The sequence below is a fragment of the Mucor mucedo genome (assembly GCF_025094135.1).
Source record: "Mucor mucedo strain NRRL 3635 chromosome Unknown EV154scaffold_16, whole genome shotgun sequence".
NCBI lineage: Eukaryota > Fungi > Mucoromycota > Mucoromycetes > Mucorales > Mucoraceae > Mucor > Mucor mucedo.
The window spans coordinates 43,417-58,534 of record NW_026252300.1 but is presented as its reverse complement, the minus strand read 5'-3'; the positions used below and the strand labels follow the sequence as shown (position 1 = coordinate 58,534).

Below are 15,118 nucleotides of genomic sequence, written 5' to 3'. Positions count from 1 at the left end.
GATTGCAGAAATTATGAAGCATTTTTATTTTATTTTTTAATTTTTTTCAGAGTTGAAAAAATAAAAAAATAAAAAAAAGAAAGGTATTGGAAGGGATAAGAAAGATATTTAGTGTATAAATGAAAATATGTGAAAAAGGGTAGGGGAGGATTGGGAGAGAAACATAAGATATATAAAGAAAAAAAAAGGGAAAACGAAAATGGCACACTCTAAGCAGGGAGAAAAAAATAAAAAAAACTTGATATATAATCTAATGAGACAAATTATTGGATTGACCTATTGACATATTATTCAACAAATTCTGAACAACTATAAAAAGATTAGTAACCATGTCTATGTATGTGCGTAATTTTTTAGTTATACTTACTGCCAGTTTCATCAGCAGAAGAATGATTTAAAGAAAAGAGAGCAGGGAAATCAAGCGATTTGTCACTTCTGGAGGTATTATTAGATGTACATGTAGGAGTGGAAACAGATGAAGATAATGCGGCAAATTGAACTGCCGTGGTTGAACTCGATGGATAAATCAAAGGTGGTGGTGGTGGTGACGTTTGGGTATGAGTGTAATTTTGAAAGGGTAAATGGGTGCTTTTTTTAGGTGAGGTATGAACATGTCTTTCTTCCAACATAATGTCTGGCATGGATTGACTTGAATGCATTGAACTATTGTTACTACCGGTTGAAGTGGATGAGGTAGGAATCACATACGTGTTGAAATCAGGTTTGTTTCCTAAAGGTTGATGGTAGAATCCATTGTTATTCGAATTGTTCTGGTCTAAAGAATACATCATCGATTTCGATTCTAACCCAGACATAGGTGGGCTCCCTACAAATCCGTTCAAAGACACCTGTTGAGGCGGGTTGGACCAAATATCTAAACCATTGGGGCTGGTAGGAGGACCACCACGGAAGCTCAATGGAGAAACAAGTGATACAGATGGTGGTGGGGGTAATTTGTTAGCTTCGGGTGAATCGAAAATGGCACGAATATTATCCACAGTTCTAGGTGAATTCATGTCTCTAAAGTTTTTCCATGAAGCATCTAAGGCGTTTCCGCTGGTTGAACTGGGATAATCGAAAAGAGAATAACAGCTCAATGCAGAAGGTGGTTGTGGAAAGTCTGTCAAGAGCGATGAAGATGAAGAAGGCGTGGGTGATATCAAATCTATTAAAATTATATTTAGTTCAGCATAAGGGTATATATGTAGCTTATCTTACCTGAAGGTAAAGCAGATATTTTGGTATCGAACACAGGGAATGGATTATCCTTCATTGAAGGGGCATGTCGCACCACAGCACTATCATCGTATAAACTGACTTGATGGGCTTTCAAGTAAGCAACCAATATTTCCAAAGACACATTTAAACAGTCTAAATTCCCCTTTGTCATTTTTAATGCGATGATCTCATCGTTTTCCTCATTGTTGATTGAATTGTTTTGAACTTGGACCGTAATATTGAATTCGAGTTTTAATCGTTGCACTACTTTTTTATCGAACGAGTCTGATTCCAATATTGCTTTTGCATTTGTCGAATAAGGTAAATGCACATTGTATTGTTCAGGCACGATTGATCTCACCATTTGAGCAGCCAAAGCGACCTGAGATTCAGGACCGACCAAAGTTAAACTATCACTGGCGATTTCATCATCAGGCCAAATCAAATGCGTGTTAGTCTTTTTGGTCATTTCAGCCAAGAAGGAGGCACCATCACGAATCAATGTACGATGAAGCCAAAAGGGTATATCATAAAGCACCTGTTCCACACAATCTCTATCCTTTGGGTTAATCAAATCCATAACAGCATGACGCAAGTTGTCCAGATTGACTTGATTTTTCATTGGAGTTCTAGCCACGACATTGTCCTCATTATCATAATAGCCACCTAAAGCAGCAAATTCCTCTGCATTTGAAAATTTGACATAGACACCATATTTTTTCATGATGCGTTGAATGTTCTTACCGCCAACACCAATGATTCTCTTATGGTAGACTTCGGGTACATAGAAAGAAATTTCTGCGGGTAATTCTTCTTGTAACAAGGTCAATCCATCTAATGCCTTGTTAAAATTGTTACTTTCGACCTCGATAATAAAGTTGTATTCACTGAAGGGTAAAAATTTGATTTTGGCACCTGAGGTCTTCATGATTTTGTTAATCTTTCCACTCTTTTTACCACTGATGAACTCTCGTTGATCGTTGGATAATTCTACGTTGAATACAGTGCTTTGATGAAACATTTTCAAGAATGACATTTCGTGTAAGCGTTGGTAAACATTTCGAATGGCTCTTTCGGTACCATAGACTTCGATACAGCCAGGATCTGTCTTGTAAGTCACTTCAGCACCTGATATTTGTGATAACTGAGATACAAGCGCGGAAATATTGGAAATTGAATTGAAAAAAGTGTGCGCACTTTCAGCGCCATAGATAGCGCCATCACGATGATTAAAATAGAAACAAGCTTCGTAAATACCGCAGGCCTATAAAAATAGGTTAGCACGTTTTCGTTTACCTATAAAAAACTTTTTTTTACCAAAAAATGAAGTGATCGAAGTGTTCTTTCGGCATTCACTCTTGATTCAGCATAGACAGTGACGAGGTTGTTTCTGGAGCCCATTTTTGGAAAAGATACAAATGAGCCGTTATCTCTCATGACTTTTACGAGGTCATTTCTGCGATGTAACAACATCCAATCTAATTTTCTAGGGTGTAGTACAGCGTCCTTATGATACATTGATTGAGCCTAAAATAGCAAAGATGTTTAGCAGTGTATAAGAGGTATGTGTAACTTTTGTTGTTGTTTGGAGTTAACCTTTTGAGTTGCTAATTTAGTCAACATATCTTTAACGCGTGCGACATGATTAGATTCTCCAGTGATATAAATGGAAGGTGAGTAGTCATCGTTGGCTTCAAATATAAATGGGGAAGGAAAATAAATAGATGTGGCTGTTTCTTCTAAAATTGATCCAAGTCCGGTTCGTTTCCGTCCACATATTAAGTGATGTAATTTATAAGGAATATTTAATGTATCTACATCCAACTGGGACTAAAAAATAGAATAAAAAAATTTTTTTTAGAAGGGGATAATTACAATGTGGAATAGAGAAGATATTATACCTGTTTATCCAACATGACTAGTGTATGAACTCGGGCTAATTCAGCATTGTCGGGTATACCAGTAATAAGAATATTCACTGTGTTTTGTGAAGTGAATGAAGATTGAGGAATGGGTTCAGTAATGGATATTGTTGTGTTGGTATTGACTGCAATCTTTTCACATTCTCGTCTCAGGTTATTACAATCTTGATCAGGAATCTTCAAGTTTAAATGGATCTAGAGAGTGAAAAAAGAAAGTGTGTTATTTTTAACGTGTTTTCCTGAGGGTGTATCTCTATTTATTTACTTTGGTAGGATATGAATTTAATATCTCGGTCCTTGTTGCCATGACATTATCTTGTTGTCCTGTAAGAGTAAGGTTGGAACCTTCCACCGTAATTTGACAGGTCAAACAAGTTGGTAGTTTATCTATTTGTCCAAAACAGAAAGAAAACGCACAGGTCATACTAATTTTGTTGTTGCTATGATTCACTGTTGTATTTTTTTCTTTCTATTTTAAATTTTCTTGTGTTCTCGCTCGTTAAATAATTTTTTTTAAAACGTATAATTTTCTTCCAAAGGTATATAGAGTGAACAAGAAGAAAAAAATAAAGAAAAAAAAAAAGAGGCGAAAAAAATGTGATACAAGAAGAAAAAAGAATAAAATAAAAAAAACTTGTTTTGAACATTAATTAAAAAAAAAAAAAAAAAAAAAAAAAAGGGACGACCCGAATTATTACAATGGTCCTGATTATTTTTTCTTTCATCACACAAATACACACACGCATACGCACACAGATTTTAATAAACGAATGTAAGTTTTTTAGGATATAAACATTTACTTCTTAGAGGGGCCAAATCCTTGTTGTAAATAGTTGATATTGAATAGATACCCCCATGTAACGAATAGATGATTACTTATTGGCTATGTTTCGCACTGTTGGTGTACAGTCACCGAAGAAGGAAAAATTTATTTTCTATTTTTTGTTGTTGTTGTCGTCGTCGTATCATATAGTCTCTTTATCTCCATCTCTTTTTATATATGTCTCTTTATATGTTTATATTAAAATGTCCCAATTATAGCATTGTTTATTTGTTATCTTACAATGAATACCGTCGAGACATTTCATCACTAAAATAAACTAAGACGGAGTTGAAAACTATCCAGAATATGCCTGGGGTCGCAATGATTGGACACTCTTTCCAAATGTCAAATTTAGCTCTCTTTCACCCGGTCTGTTACCTATTTTTTAGATTGGCTGCGCGGCTTTTCATTTTTAATGACAGTAAAAGAGAGACGGAAGAAGGATCTCGAAGAAGATGATTAAACATCTGTCAAAACGCCCTTGTCAGTTGCGATTGCAATACCAGCTTGCTTTGCACAACTGGAAATTTAAGAATGAAACATTATGTTTACACCTAGTTAAATACAATAAATCCTTAAATTTTGGCTGCAGTAGTAGCTAAAGATCAAGTACCCTTTCTCGGATGTGTCAATTAACTACATGGCACATATACATTCATCAGTCCCTTAATTACGTGTTATCCCTCAAATCATCCATGTACACGCGATAAAAAGGTCAATTAGAGCACTAGCAAAAAAACAGCCAATCAAAGGAGACTGAATTATTTTTCTCTGACCCTTTAAATCTACGTGAGTGTGTTTTTCACACATTTCTTTTTCTTTCCCTCATTATAATAATAAATAAAGCAACAATGTCAGACATGTCAGATGATGATAACCAGCCTCTCGAGCCTACTCTTCAAAACATTTTAGACCAAAACTCTCTTCATTGGATTTTTGTTGGTGGAAAAGGTGGTGTCGGTAAGTAAATGAAAGCCATCACCCATGGGAAACTTGATGAGTTAATTATCCTTTAATAGGTAAAACTACTACTTCTTGTTCTTTGGCTGTTCAACTCTCCAAAGTCCGTGAGTCCGTCTTGTTGATTTCAACAGATCCTGCTCATAATCTTTCCGACGCGTTCGGTCAAAAGTTTTCTAAGGAGGCAACTCAAGTCAATGGCTTCACCAATCTTTATGCCATGGTAAGTTGTCTAATGTCACTGAGTTTATCTTTTACTAAACATGAGCTTTCGGACAGGAAATTGATCCCACTTCCAGTATTCAAGAGATGGTTGAACAATGTAAGTTGAATATAGCTTGACAGTAAAAAAAAAAAGAGAGGGAGAGACAACTTTGAGCTGACGTATTCTTGGGGTGGGGATATTATAGCCGATCAAAATAACCCAATGGGTGGTATGATGCAGGACTTGGCTTACGCCATTCCTGGTGTTGATGAAGCTATGGGTTTTGCCGAAGTTATGAAGCAAGTAAAGACAATGTCTTATTCTGTTGTTGTGTTTGATACTGCACCTACAGGTCATACACTTCGTTTCTTGTCATTCCCTACTGTGCTCGAAAAGGCCTTGGCAAAGATCAGTGGTCTTAGCAGTCGTTTCGGCCCTATGGTTCAACAAGTATCAGGTATGATGGGTGTTAATGCAAACCAAGAAGATATGTTCTCCAAATTGGAAGAGATGCGTTCTGTCATCACCGAAGTAAACAACCAATTTAAGGATCCTGTAAGTGTGTGAGGAATAAGCTTGTATGATTAGAGGTACTAATTAGGCTATAAATTTACTAGAACATCACTACCTTTGTTTGTGTGTGTATCTCAGAATTCTTGTCGTTATATGAAACTGAGCGTATGATTCAGGAATTAACATCCTATCACATTGACACTCATAACATTGTTGTCAATCAATTACTGTTCCCCAAGGAAGGATCGAATTGTGAACACTGTATTGTCCGTAACAAGATGCAGCAAAAATATTTGGATCAAATTTATGATCTTTATGAAGATTTCCACATCATTCGTATGCCTTTATTAACAAAGGAAGTGCGTGGTGTTGAAGAGATCAAGGAATTCTCGAAAATGTTGGTTGAACCTTTTGACGAAAAGAAATAAAGTAATTTTTGTGTGTGTGTGCGTGCTTCTTGTATGACTGTAACATCATTACATTTAAGCAGTAGTCTATCAGTAGTGATTGATGTCCTGAGTATTCTCTGTATTTCTTGATCTATATTTCAGTAAAGATGCCAATGACAGAGTGTAAGAACCATCGTGAAATAAACTTTTTCTGATTCAGCCAATCAAAAGCACTCCGCTTGTTCAACCACAAAGTTTTTCATGTTTTTGTTTTTCCCCCCTCCCCCTTTTTTCTTTCTTTATTCAATCTAAGATAAATCAAGATGGTAGCTGAAACCAAGTACTACGACATTTTGGGTGTTGCACCTACTGCTTCAGAGACTGAGCTTAAGAAGGCTTACAGAAAGCTCGCACTCAAGTACCATCCTGATAAGGTTTGTTAAGAGACGAAATACGTTTATGAACGTATGACTCATATAGCTTTCATCTAGAATCCTGCTGCTGGAGACAAGTTCAAGGAAATCTCTCACGCATACGAGATTCTCTCTGATTCAGAAAAGAGAAATGCATACGATCATTATGGTGAAGAAGGATTAAGTGGTCAAGGTGGTCATGGACATGGAATGAATGCTGAAGATTTATTCTCCCAATTGTTTGGTGGCGGAGGAGGTGGTATGTTTGGAGGAGGAGGAGGACGTCGTGGTCCCTCGGGTCCTCGTCGTGGTAAGGATATGATGCACCAACTTAAGGTCTCCCTTGAAGATTTCTACTTGGGTAAGACTAGTAAACTTGCCCTTCAAAAGAACGTTCTTTGTGTCAAGTGTGATGGTAAGGGTGGTAAAGAAGGAGCTGTTCAAATGTGTAGAGGTTGTAATGGTCAAGGTGCTCGTATTATGATGCGTCAAATGGGCCCTATGGTCCAACAATTCCAACAAACTTGTCCTGATTGTAATGGTCTTGGTGAGATCATCAACGAAAAAGATCGTTGTAAGCATTGTCTCGGTAAGAAGATCATGAGTGATAGAAAAATCCTCGAAGTTCATATCGAACGTGGTATGCGTGGTGGCCAAAAGATTACTTTCTCTGGTGAAGGCGACCAAGCCCCTGGCATCCTTCCAGGTGATATCATCATTCAATTGGATGAAAAGCCTCATCCCCGTTTCACACGTCAAGGTGATGATCTTATTTATGAAGCAAAGATCGACCTTTTGACTGCTTTAGCGGGTGGTCAATTTGCTGTCCCTCATTTGGATGACCGTGTTCTCATGGTCACCGTCATTCCCGGTGAAGCTATCCAACCTAATATGGTCAAGGTTGTTCCTAACGAAGGTATGCGTATGCAACGTGTGGATAGCCATGGCCATCTCTTCATCAAGTTTACTGTTGAGTTCCCTCAAGCCAACTGGACTGATGAAAACACATTAAAGAAGTTGGAAGCTATCTTGCCTTCTCGTGCTCCTATTCCTTCTTTCGGCAACAAGCATTTAGAAGATGTTGTGTTGGCCAATGCCGAAGGTTACCAAAACAGAGGTGGTGCTTCTTCTTCTGCTTATGATGAAGATGAGGAAGACCATCAACAAGGTGGTCCTGGTGTTCAATGTGCTCAACAATAGACAGCATAGACTATTCCCTCACATTGCATTTACAATATTAATAAAATCACACTAAAAAGAGTTTACAAAAACTTTGCACGCACCAACATTTATCCTAAAGTCTTATGCGTTTCTTTGGTTTCTTTCAAGCGTGGGATACAGTTTTTTTAACTCCTCCGTCCTTGCATATGATGACACATGCATTGAAAGATACGTTTACATGCACGAAATGATGACAGAGATATGTTTGTTACCCTTCATAGTATATGTATACATATGTATTTGTCGTGCAAATATAAAATACCATAATTTACTAATTCATGTAACAAACAATGATACACACAATGTACAACAGTACCGTAAAACAAATGCTTTTCACACGATCGTACGCTATCTTCTCGGAGTTTTTCGACACTTAAAAAAAAGTATAAATCGTCATTAGTATCCATGATGCAAGCAAATAAAAATTAGAGGGTACCAAGTGTATGAGCTCACTCATGCCAGCGATATATAATCTGTCAATAGAACGATGGGTACTCCGCAAGCTTAATTCAAACAATATGGATAGTGACAGATCTGTTGTACTAAAAGGTTATTTCCCCACAAAAAGAAACAGTGATACGGGCGGGTGAAACAAGCATAAGCATTTTGCCGAACATGTATAAAATCCAATCTATTTGCTTCCTTCATATCTTTTTCTTCAATTTTTTCTTCTTCTTCTTATAAAAACATGTCTAGTAATCAAACTGTACCAGGTGTATCCATTTTGGCTTCCTATAGCCCAGAACAAGCGGAAATCTTATCCACAGAGGCTTTAAAATTCATTGCTACGTTACAACGTAGTTTTAATGCAACCCGTAAAAACTTACTTACAAAGCGTAATGACCGTCAAAAAGAAATTGATCGTGGTGTGTTACCTGATTTCTTGCCCGAAACTGCCCATATCCGTAATGATCCCAATTGGCGTGCTGCTAAACCTGCTCCCGGCCTTCAAGACCGTCGGGTTGAAATCACTGGTCCCGTCGACCGTAAAATGGTCATTAATGCTTTGAATTCAGATGCATTGACCTATATGGCTGATTTTGAAGGTAATTTGAAATTTATTGTGGGAAAGAAGTAAGCGGATGATAATTTATAAATATATTTGTGTGCATAGATTCAACTGCCCCTACTTGGGACAACCTTTTGAATGGTCAGATCAATCTTCGTGATGCTATTAATGGTACCATCTCATTTACTAATCCTGCTGGCAAAAAATACGAGTTAAAGGGTCGTACGGCTACATTGATTGTCAGGTAAAATAATCAGAAATCGTATACAAGAAAAAATGTTTACTAAAAAGCTATTCTGTATAGACCTAGAGGCTGGCATATGGTTGAAAAACATGTGTTGGTAGATGGTGAACCAATGTCTGCATCTATTTTTGATTTTGGCTTGTTCTTTTTCCATAATGCTAAAAACCAAATTAAGAACGGTTTGGGACCTTACTTTTATTTACCAAAGATGGAGTCCCATTTAGAAGCAAGGTAATATTAAATAGTGATATCCTTCAAAGCAAAAAATACGTTTACTTATCAAATCCAATGAAATAGATTATGGAACGATGTTTTCAATGCATCTCAAGACATGCTTACTATTCCCCGTGGTACTATTCGTGGCACTGTCTTGATTGAAACAATCTTGGCTGCTTTTGAAATGGACGAAATTATTTACGAGCTTCGAGATCATTCATCTGGTTTAAACTGTGGTCGATGGGATTATATTTTTAGTTTCATCAAGAAGTTCCGTCAATACCCTCAATATGTGTTACCTGACCGTTCCGATGTATCCATGACTGTTCCCTTTATGAGCGCCTATGTCAATTTGTTGATTCAGACCTGTCATAAACGCGGTGTGCATGCTATGGGTGGCATGGCTGCACAAATCCCAATCAAGAATGACCCTGAAGCCAATCAAGTGGCAATGAAGAAAGTCAAGGCGGACAAATTACGTGAGGTGACAGCTGGTCATGACGGTACTTGGGTGGCTCATCCCGATTTGGTAAAGATCGCACTTGAAATCTTTAATGAGCATATGCCTCAACCAAATCAATTGTTTGTACGCCGTGAAGATGTGTCTGTTCATCAAAGTGATCTTTTAAACGTCAACTTCAAGGGCAAGATTACAGAGCATGGTATTCGAGATAATATTCAAATTGGTTTGGCGTATATGGAGTCTTGGTTAAGAGGTGTTGGCTGTGTCCCGATTCACCATTTGATGGAAGATGCAGCAACCTATGAAATCAGTCGTTCACAGCTTTGGCAATGGGCACATCATCAATCCGTTACAGCTGAAGGTATTAAAGTCACAGGAGACTACTGCTTAAAGGTGCTTGACGAAGAAATTGAAAAGCTCAGACAGGAACTGGGATCAAAATATAAAGAATCTAAATATGACGAAGCTAAAAAAGCGTTTGCTACCAATATTACAGGTGAAAGATACGATGACTTTGTAACTACTATGCTTTACGATGATATTTTGTCGATTGGTTCTAAACCTAGATTGTAATCACATCCCCCTGCTTTCGTTGCATACAACATATAATAAATAAACAAAACAGGAGAACTCTGAGTGCCAAATAAAACTTTTTTTTAAAAGAGCGTATGTCTAAAAAAGATCGACAGAAATATATAAATATATACCTCTTCTTTACTCCATTTACTTTTATTTTCTGCGACTAGATTGTTTTTTTTCTGCTTAAAAAAAGACACTTTCACGAAACTATATACATATATATATATATTTATATAAAATAAAAATAGAATTAATATGGCACTACCAAAGGCAGCTAATTACTTTATTGTAATATACCTTGTATGCTCCATCTTGTACACATCAACCTATTTACTGGGTTTTGGGAAAAGCACTTCCAAAGCTAGTGTCTCCTCAGGCATGAGCGTTGCTAGTTTACAACAACATTATCTCGGCAAACAACAAGTAGATTGGACAAACTCGCTTGGTAAAAGACCTAATATATTACTATTATTATTTTTATTATCATCTCGACTAAAATTATAATTAACTCGTTTTTTAGATGAAGTTGTTGAATCCACACCAGAGGATTTCGTATTAAGTAAAGCCTTTTCAGAAACAATGGGTCCTTCCAAGGTGATCCCATACTACTTCAAAGCAACTGAAAATTTCGACCATGAAGAAGTGACCATTGCAACCCTGGTTACTTACAATCGATTCAAAGTGCTCGGAAGACTTGCTTCTCATTACAAAGGTCCTGTTTCTGTCGCTCTTCACGTGAATGACGATGGTCAAAAGCAACAAATCTTGACGGATCTTCACCAACTTTATGCTGACAATGAAGACTTGAGACGCTATGTTGATCTCCATCTGGTTGTCGACAAATTCGACCGTCAATTTAACATGTGGCGTAACGTGGCTAAATTCTTTGCGCGTACCGATTTCATCATGATGCTGGATGTCGACTTTTATCTTTGTACAGACTTTAGAAAATCATTGAAAAAGCAGCCTGAATTAATGGATTTATTGAGATCCGGTAAAGGTGCTATTGTTGTACCTGCTTTTGAATACGTTGATGAAAGTGACGGTATCGACTGGAACGATTTCCCTAAAGACAAAAAGGAATTAATGGTGGATGTTGAGACTGAGAAGCTTGATATGTTTCATAGAGGCTGGAAGCGTGGTCACGGCTCAACAAATTATAAGAAATGGTACGATCAAGTGAAGCCTTACAAGGTGACCGATTATAACTATTCATATGAACCCTATGTGATCTTTAAAAAGGAAGGAACTCCATGGTGTGATGAGAGATTTGTTGGTTACGGTGCAAACAAGGCTGCTTGTTTGTTTGAAATCTTTTTGGCTGGTATCGATTATTGGGTCTTGCCTGGCGATTTCTTGATTCATCAAACACATTATTATCCTGAAGACACAAGAGCAAAAGAGGTAAAGTGGGCTGTATTTGTGTAAATTTACAAAAATACTGACTCTTTTTTCTTTTACAGCGTACATACAATAAAAAATTATACGATTATTATAGAGAAGAAACCTGTCTTCGTTATGCTCGTATCATGATTGCTGCTAATGAATGGAACACATCAAAATCTGCCAACCTCAAGAAAGAATGTAATAGAATTCGTGGTTTCAATGATGTTATTCAAAAAGTCGCTTCTGAACACAACGAATTATAATATTTTATCTTACCCCCCTTCCCCTTTTTCTCCCCCACACAAAGCCTTGGCAGTCGTATAAATAAATGTTTTTTTAATTAGCGATTGACGCACGCTCATCAATTAAAAAAAAAAAATAGACGTAGTGTCGGAACGGATGAAAGCAATCCCGTAAGTACAATTGATGTAATTAAGGCAATGTCCTTGATAGGTGGAATTTTTCTTTTTTCTGTCTTTTTTAATGTTACCCAATCCAAGGAGGAGAAGTAATTAGGTCTTGTGAAACGGCCGGTCAGACAAAAAAGACCATCTATATTAAGATCATGTGTAGAAATCAAAAATTTTCATCAACCATTAATGACTCTCCTAACAGAGTTGGTATATTGATGAGGTGTGCGGAATAACCTGAATATAGTATGCCTTACTTACAGTTAAAGGTGTTAAAAGCCCAAACTATCGACAACAATATTTGTGGTGTGCTAATATGTTGAGCTAAATTTCAAGTAAATTTGTAGTAAGAAAGGGTCGTACATAGTTCAAATTTAATAAATAAATAGGATCATGCAAGAGGCTTTTACCTTGGCAGGCCCAACACGTAATACCAAGTATCGTTTCTATAAGGTAGAGTTTAAAATCGCACAGCCTAATATTAGACACACGATCCAACAAATCATTTGATATTGCGCACTTGTGTGAGAGACGAAAATGGTCTTTTGTATTAAAGAGTAATCACTAGTAGAGAAGTTGGGGCAAACTCGTATGTGTACAGCACACCCTTTATGCAACTATTTAATATATATATATATAAACATCAAGTCCTAATTTTACTATTTTTTTCTACAAAACATTAATATAAGAGATAAACCGTACATTTTTGCCTGCCTTTTTCTTTTGAATATAACACGTATTATAGTATTATATTTTCGAGATAAATAATCCGTCAAACATGTAAAGGAGACAACAGGTGGTAATTCTTTAATTAATTCAGTATCAACGACAGAAATCACTGATACAATAGAAAACACACCTGATAAGAGAAACATACATAGCCAACTATACGACTGCTATCGTCAATATACAAGTGAAAATAGACACTGAACTCTTCTGATGCTTAGTTTTAATTATTACGCAAGATGGGTAGGACGATTTTAATTGGCTCATATTTAATTTACAAAATTCCTTATCAGATCTTTTTTATTTTTTTATTTCAGTTTTAATATTGGGGGGGGGGGGATACCCCGAGGCATGAATTAGAATCACTCTTTGTATATGAAATAAACCTGCCTCGAGGGGGATCGCATCCACTTGTTAAAAAGCGAGTAATGGAGGAAGCACCTGTTCTTGAAGGAGAATCTAGAAACCTGAGTCGTCGTCTCGAACTCTGCTTTATCTTTGACAAGAATAAAGCGAGTGAGGAAAAGTTGAATTGAGAGAACTTTGGTTTCAATAGGAGGTGACAGTCTTCTTGGAGACTGGCACGTTTTCAGCGGGAGTGGCTTCTTTCTCTTCCTCTTCTTCTTCCTCCTCCTCTTCTTCTGGAGTAGGCTCGGGTTCACCATCTATCATTTAAATATGTTAGACATTGTGGATTAGTCAAATAGATTAAATACTTACTAAGCTTACGGTTGACTTCCGCAAGAGTAGAGTTGTAAGAGAAGACGTTGGTTTGATTAAATGGATTATCAGCAGACTTTTGGAACTCCTTGTACATGATCTCCTTGAGTTGACTCAAACGAAGACCAGGATATTGAGATCTGAAATTCTTGATCTCTCTAAATAGATAAATAGTCAATATATATATATATATATACGATGATTAAAATAATAATACAAACTAACCTTTCTTCATACTCCTTTAAGGCATTCTTGAAACGACGTTCAGGATGCTTCTCAATATCCTTTTCGGTAAGGATGGGCTTTCTAGCAACAGGCTCTTCGTCGTACAAAGTAGTAGGAATGGTTTTCTTGGAAACAATCTTCTCGGTAGTAAACAAAGTCTTCTTGGGCATGTAGTTGGGCTTAGGAGCCTTGGGCTTGTTAAGATTCTTCTCTTCCTCAGCCAAAATTCTTTGAGCCTCTTGCTTCTTGAGAGCTAAAGCAGCCTTCTTTTCAGCCTCAAGTTCCTTCTTGTCGTTCTTCTTGGCTCCTTTAGCCCACTTGGCGTCTTCCTTTGCACTCATTTCAGCTCTCTTTTGCTCTTCCTTTTCAGCTCTTGAGGAAGCCTTGCGATTGTTAGCAGCTTCAACCTTGGTGTTAGCAGTCTTCTTGGCCATGTTTGATATTACTTTAAAGAGAAAAAAAAGTTTAACTATTTCTTATCAGATCTTTTCGGGGGTTTTATATAGTTTTTCTGAGTATAAATTTTTGATCCTCAACCCCCCTGGTACGGAAATCCGCAGCAACGAGAGAGAAAATGTCGTTGATTAATAAGCGAATTGTGACATACTAATATAAACAAATACATTTATAGCATATTAAATTTTTTAATAAATATGGTATTTATGAGATAAATCAGTTGATATTCAAAAGTCGAATGTAAAAAGAAAACCTTTCCGAAAAAGCAGATATGTCAGTTATTTTAAAATATCTCAAGATCTTATCAGATTAAATAATTTTGCTACGCAAACGAAAAAAATCAAGGTGGGCCGTTTTTTTCCGATCCTACGCTAAAAAGTCGTACATCCAATAATAGCAAATATAAGTGTATAAAAGGTTGGGACCAGTTACGTTTATTTTAAGTTACAGTTTTAAGCATAAACAAGAGTGGCATTGAATGCTCATCCAGAACTACTGTCCCGTTTGAAGATAAACCGGTTATATATTCTTCTTCACATCTTATCGTTCTTAACAAAAAGTTAAGGGAAGATTTAAATAATTGGTGAGAGTGTATTTTTAGAGAGAGGTGCGTTGTGCGAGATATATAGTTAGGAAAAGAAAAAAGTTTCCAAGTAACTGGAAATACGTATAGTTTTTTTTTTGGGGAAGGACTGCCTCTCTTGGGAAGTTTTCGGGTGTTCCTTACTACCTGTGCCAAAAAAGTTGATCCGTTAAAATTAGTTGTTATAGAATAAACTTAAAACTTATTACCTAGCTCTTTTTCAAAAGTATCGCTAGGAAGATCGGCAAGTAATTAACACTGTTGTCTACAGATACAATACGTATGAGGTGCCCAATAGGCTGAGGTAAACTGTGTGATGTATGTCATCCACTTGTTAACACTTTTTATTTAGGTATGTAACTCTTTTATTTGTGTAATAGAACTCTTCTGTGTTCTACCATGTTATCATATATGAAAGCTATTTATAAAGCTATCCT

At 36.7% G+C, this 15,118-nt stretch overlaps 5 protein-coding genes across 5 annotated transcripts; 3 read left to right on the top strand and 2 right to left on the bottom strand.

Annotated features, from left to right (window-relative positions):
- Positions 1-2: 2 nt before the first annotated feature.
- On the bottom strand, positions 3-3,757 carry EV154DRAFT_498056 (uncharacterized protein). Its single transcript, XM_051600314.1, has 7 exons — positions 3,406-3,757; positions 3,120-3,335; positions 2,815-3,048; positions 2,536-2,745; positions 1,219-2,482; positions 368-1,165; positions 3-309 (listed from the first exon to the last, which is right to left on the bottom strand). The coding sequence occupies exons 1-7, from the start codon at positions 3,562-3,564 to the stop codon at positions 251-253; spliced, it is 2,940 nt and encodes a 979-aa protein (XP_051460934.1). The 5' UTR covers positions 3,565-3,757; the 3' UTR covers positions 3-250.
- A 989-nt stretch (positions 3,758-4,746) lies between these two features.
- Positions 4,747-7,730, top strand: EV154DRAFT_437903 (ATPase GET3). Its single transcript, XM_051596864.1, has 6 exons — positions 4,747-4,923; positions 4,983-5,146; positions 5,203-5,245; positions 5,334-5,683; positions 5,746-6,000; positions 6,522-7,730. Exons 1-6 carry the CDS (start codon positions 4,815-4,817, stop codon positions 7,641-7,643), a joined length of 2,043 nt encoding a protein of 680 aa, XP_051460933.1. The 5' UTR covers positions 4,747-4,814; the 3' UTR covers positions 7,644-7,730.
- Positions 7,731-8,344: 614 nt separating this feature from the next.
- On the top strand, positions 8,345-10,306 carry EV154DRAFT_459068 (malate synthase A). The gene is made up of 4 exons (XM_051597467.1): positions 8,345-8,710; positions 8,779-8,917; positions 8,978-9,148; positions 9,215-10,306. Exons 1-4 carry the CDS (start codon positions 8,353-8,355, stop codon positions 10,167-10,169), a joined length of 1,623 nt encoding a protein of 540 aa, XP_051460932.1. The 5' UTR covers positions 8,345-8,352; the 3' UTR covers positions 10,170-10,306.
- A 2-nt stretch (positions 10,307-10,308) lies between these two features.
- Positions 10,309-11,940, top strand: EV154DRAFT_498049 (glycosyl-transferase for dystroglycan-domain-containing protein). The gene is made up of 3 exons (XM_051600313.1): positions 10,309-10,620; positions 10,696-11,579; positions 11,639-11,940. The coding sequence occupies exons 1-3, from the start codon at positions 10,431-10,433 to the stop codon at positions 11,822-11,824; spliced, it is 1,260 nt and encodes a 419-aa protein (XP_051460931.1). The 5' UTR covers positions 10,309-10,430; the 3' UTR covers positions 11,825-11,940.
- Positions 11,941-12,965: 1,025 nt separating this feature from the next.
- Positions 12,966-14,095, bottom strand: EV154DRAFT_498047 (uncharacterized protein). The gene is made up of 2 exons (XM_051600312.1): positions 13,643-14,095; positions 12,966-13,575 (listed from the first exon to the last, which is right to left on the bottom strand). Exons 1-2 carry the CDS (start codon positions 14,074-14,076, stop codon positions 13,356-13,358), a joined length of 654 nt encoding a protein of 217 aa, XP_051460930.1. The 5' UTR covers positions 14,077-14,095; the 3' UTR covers positions 12,966-13,355.
- Between the last annotated feature and the right edge of the window lie 1,023 nt (positions 14,096-15,118).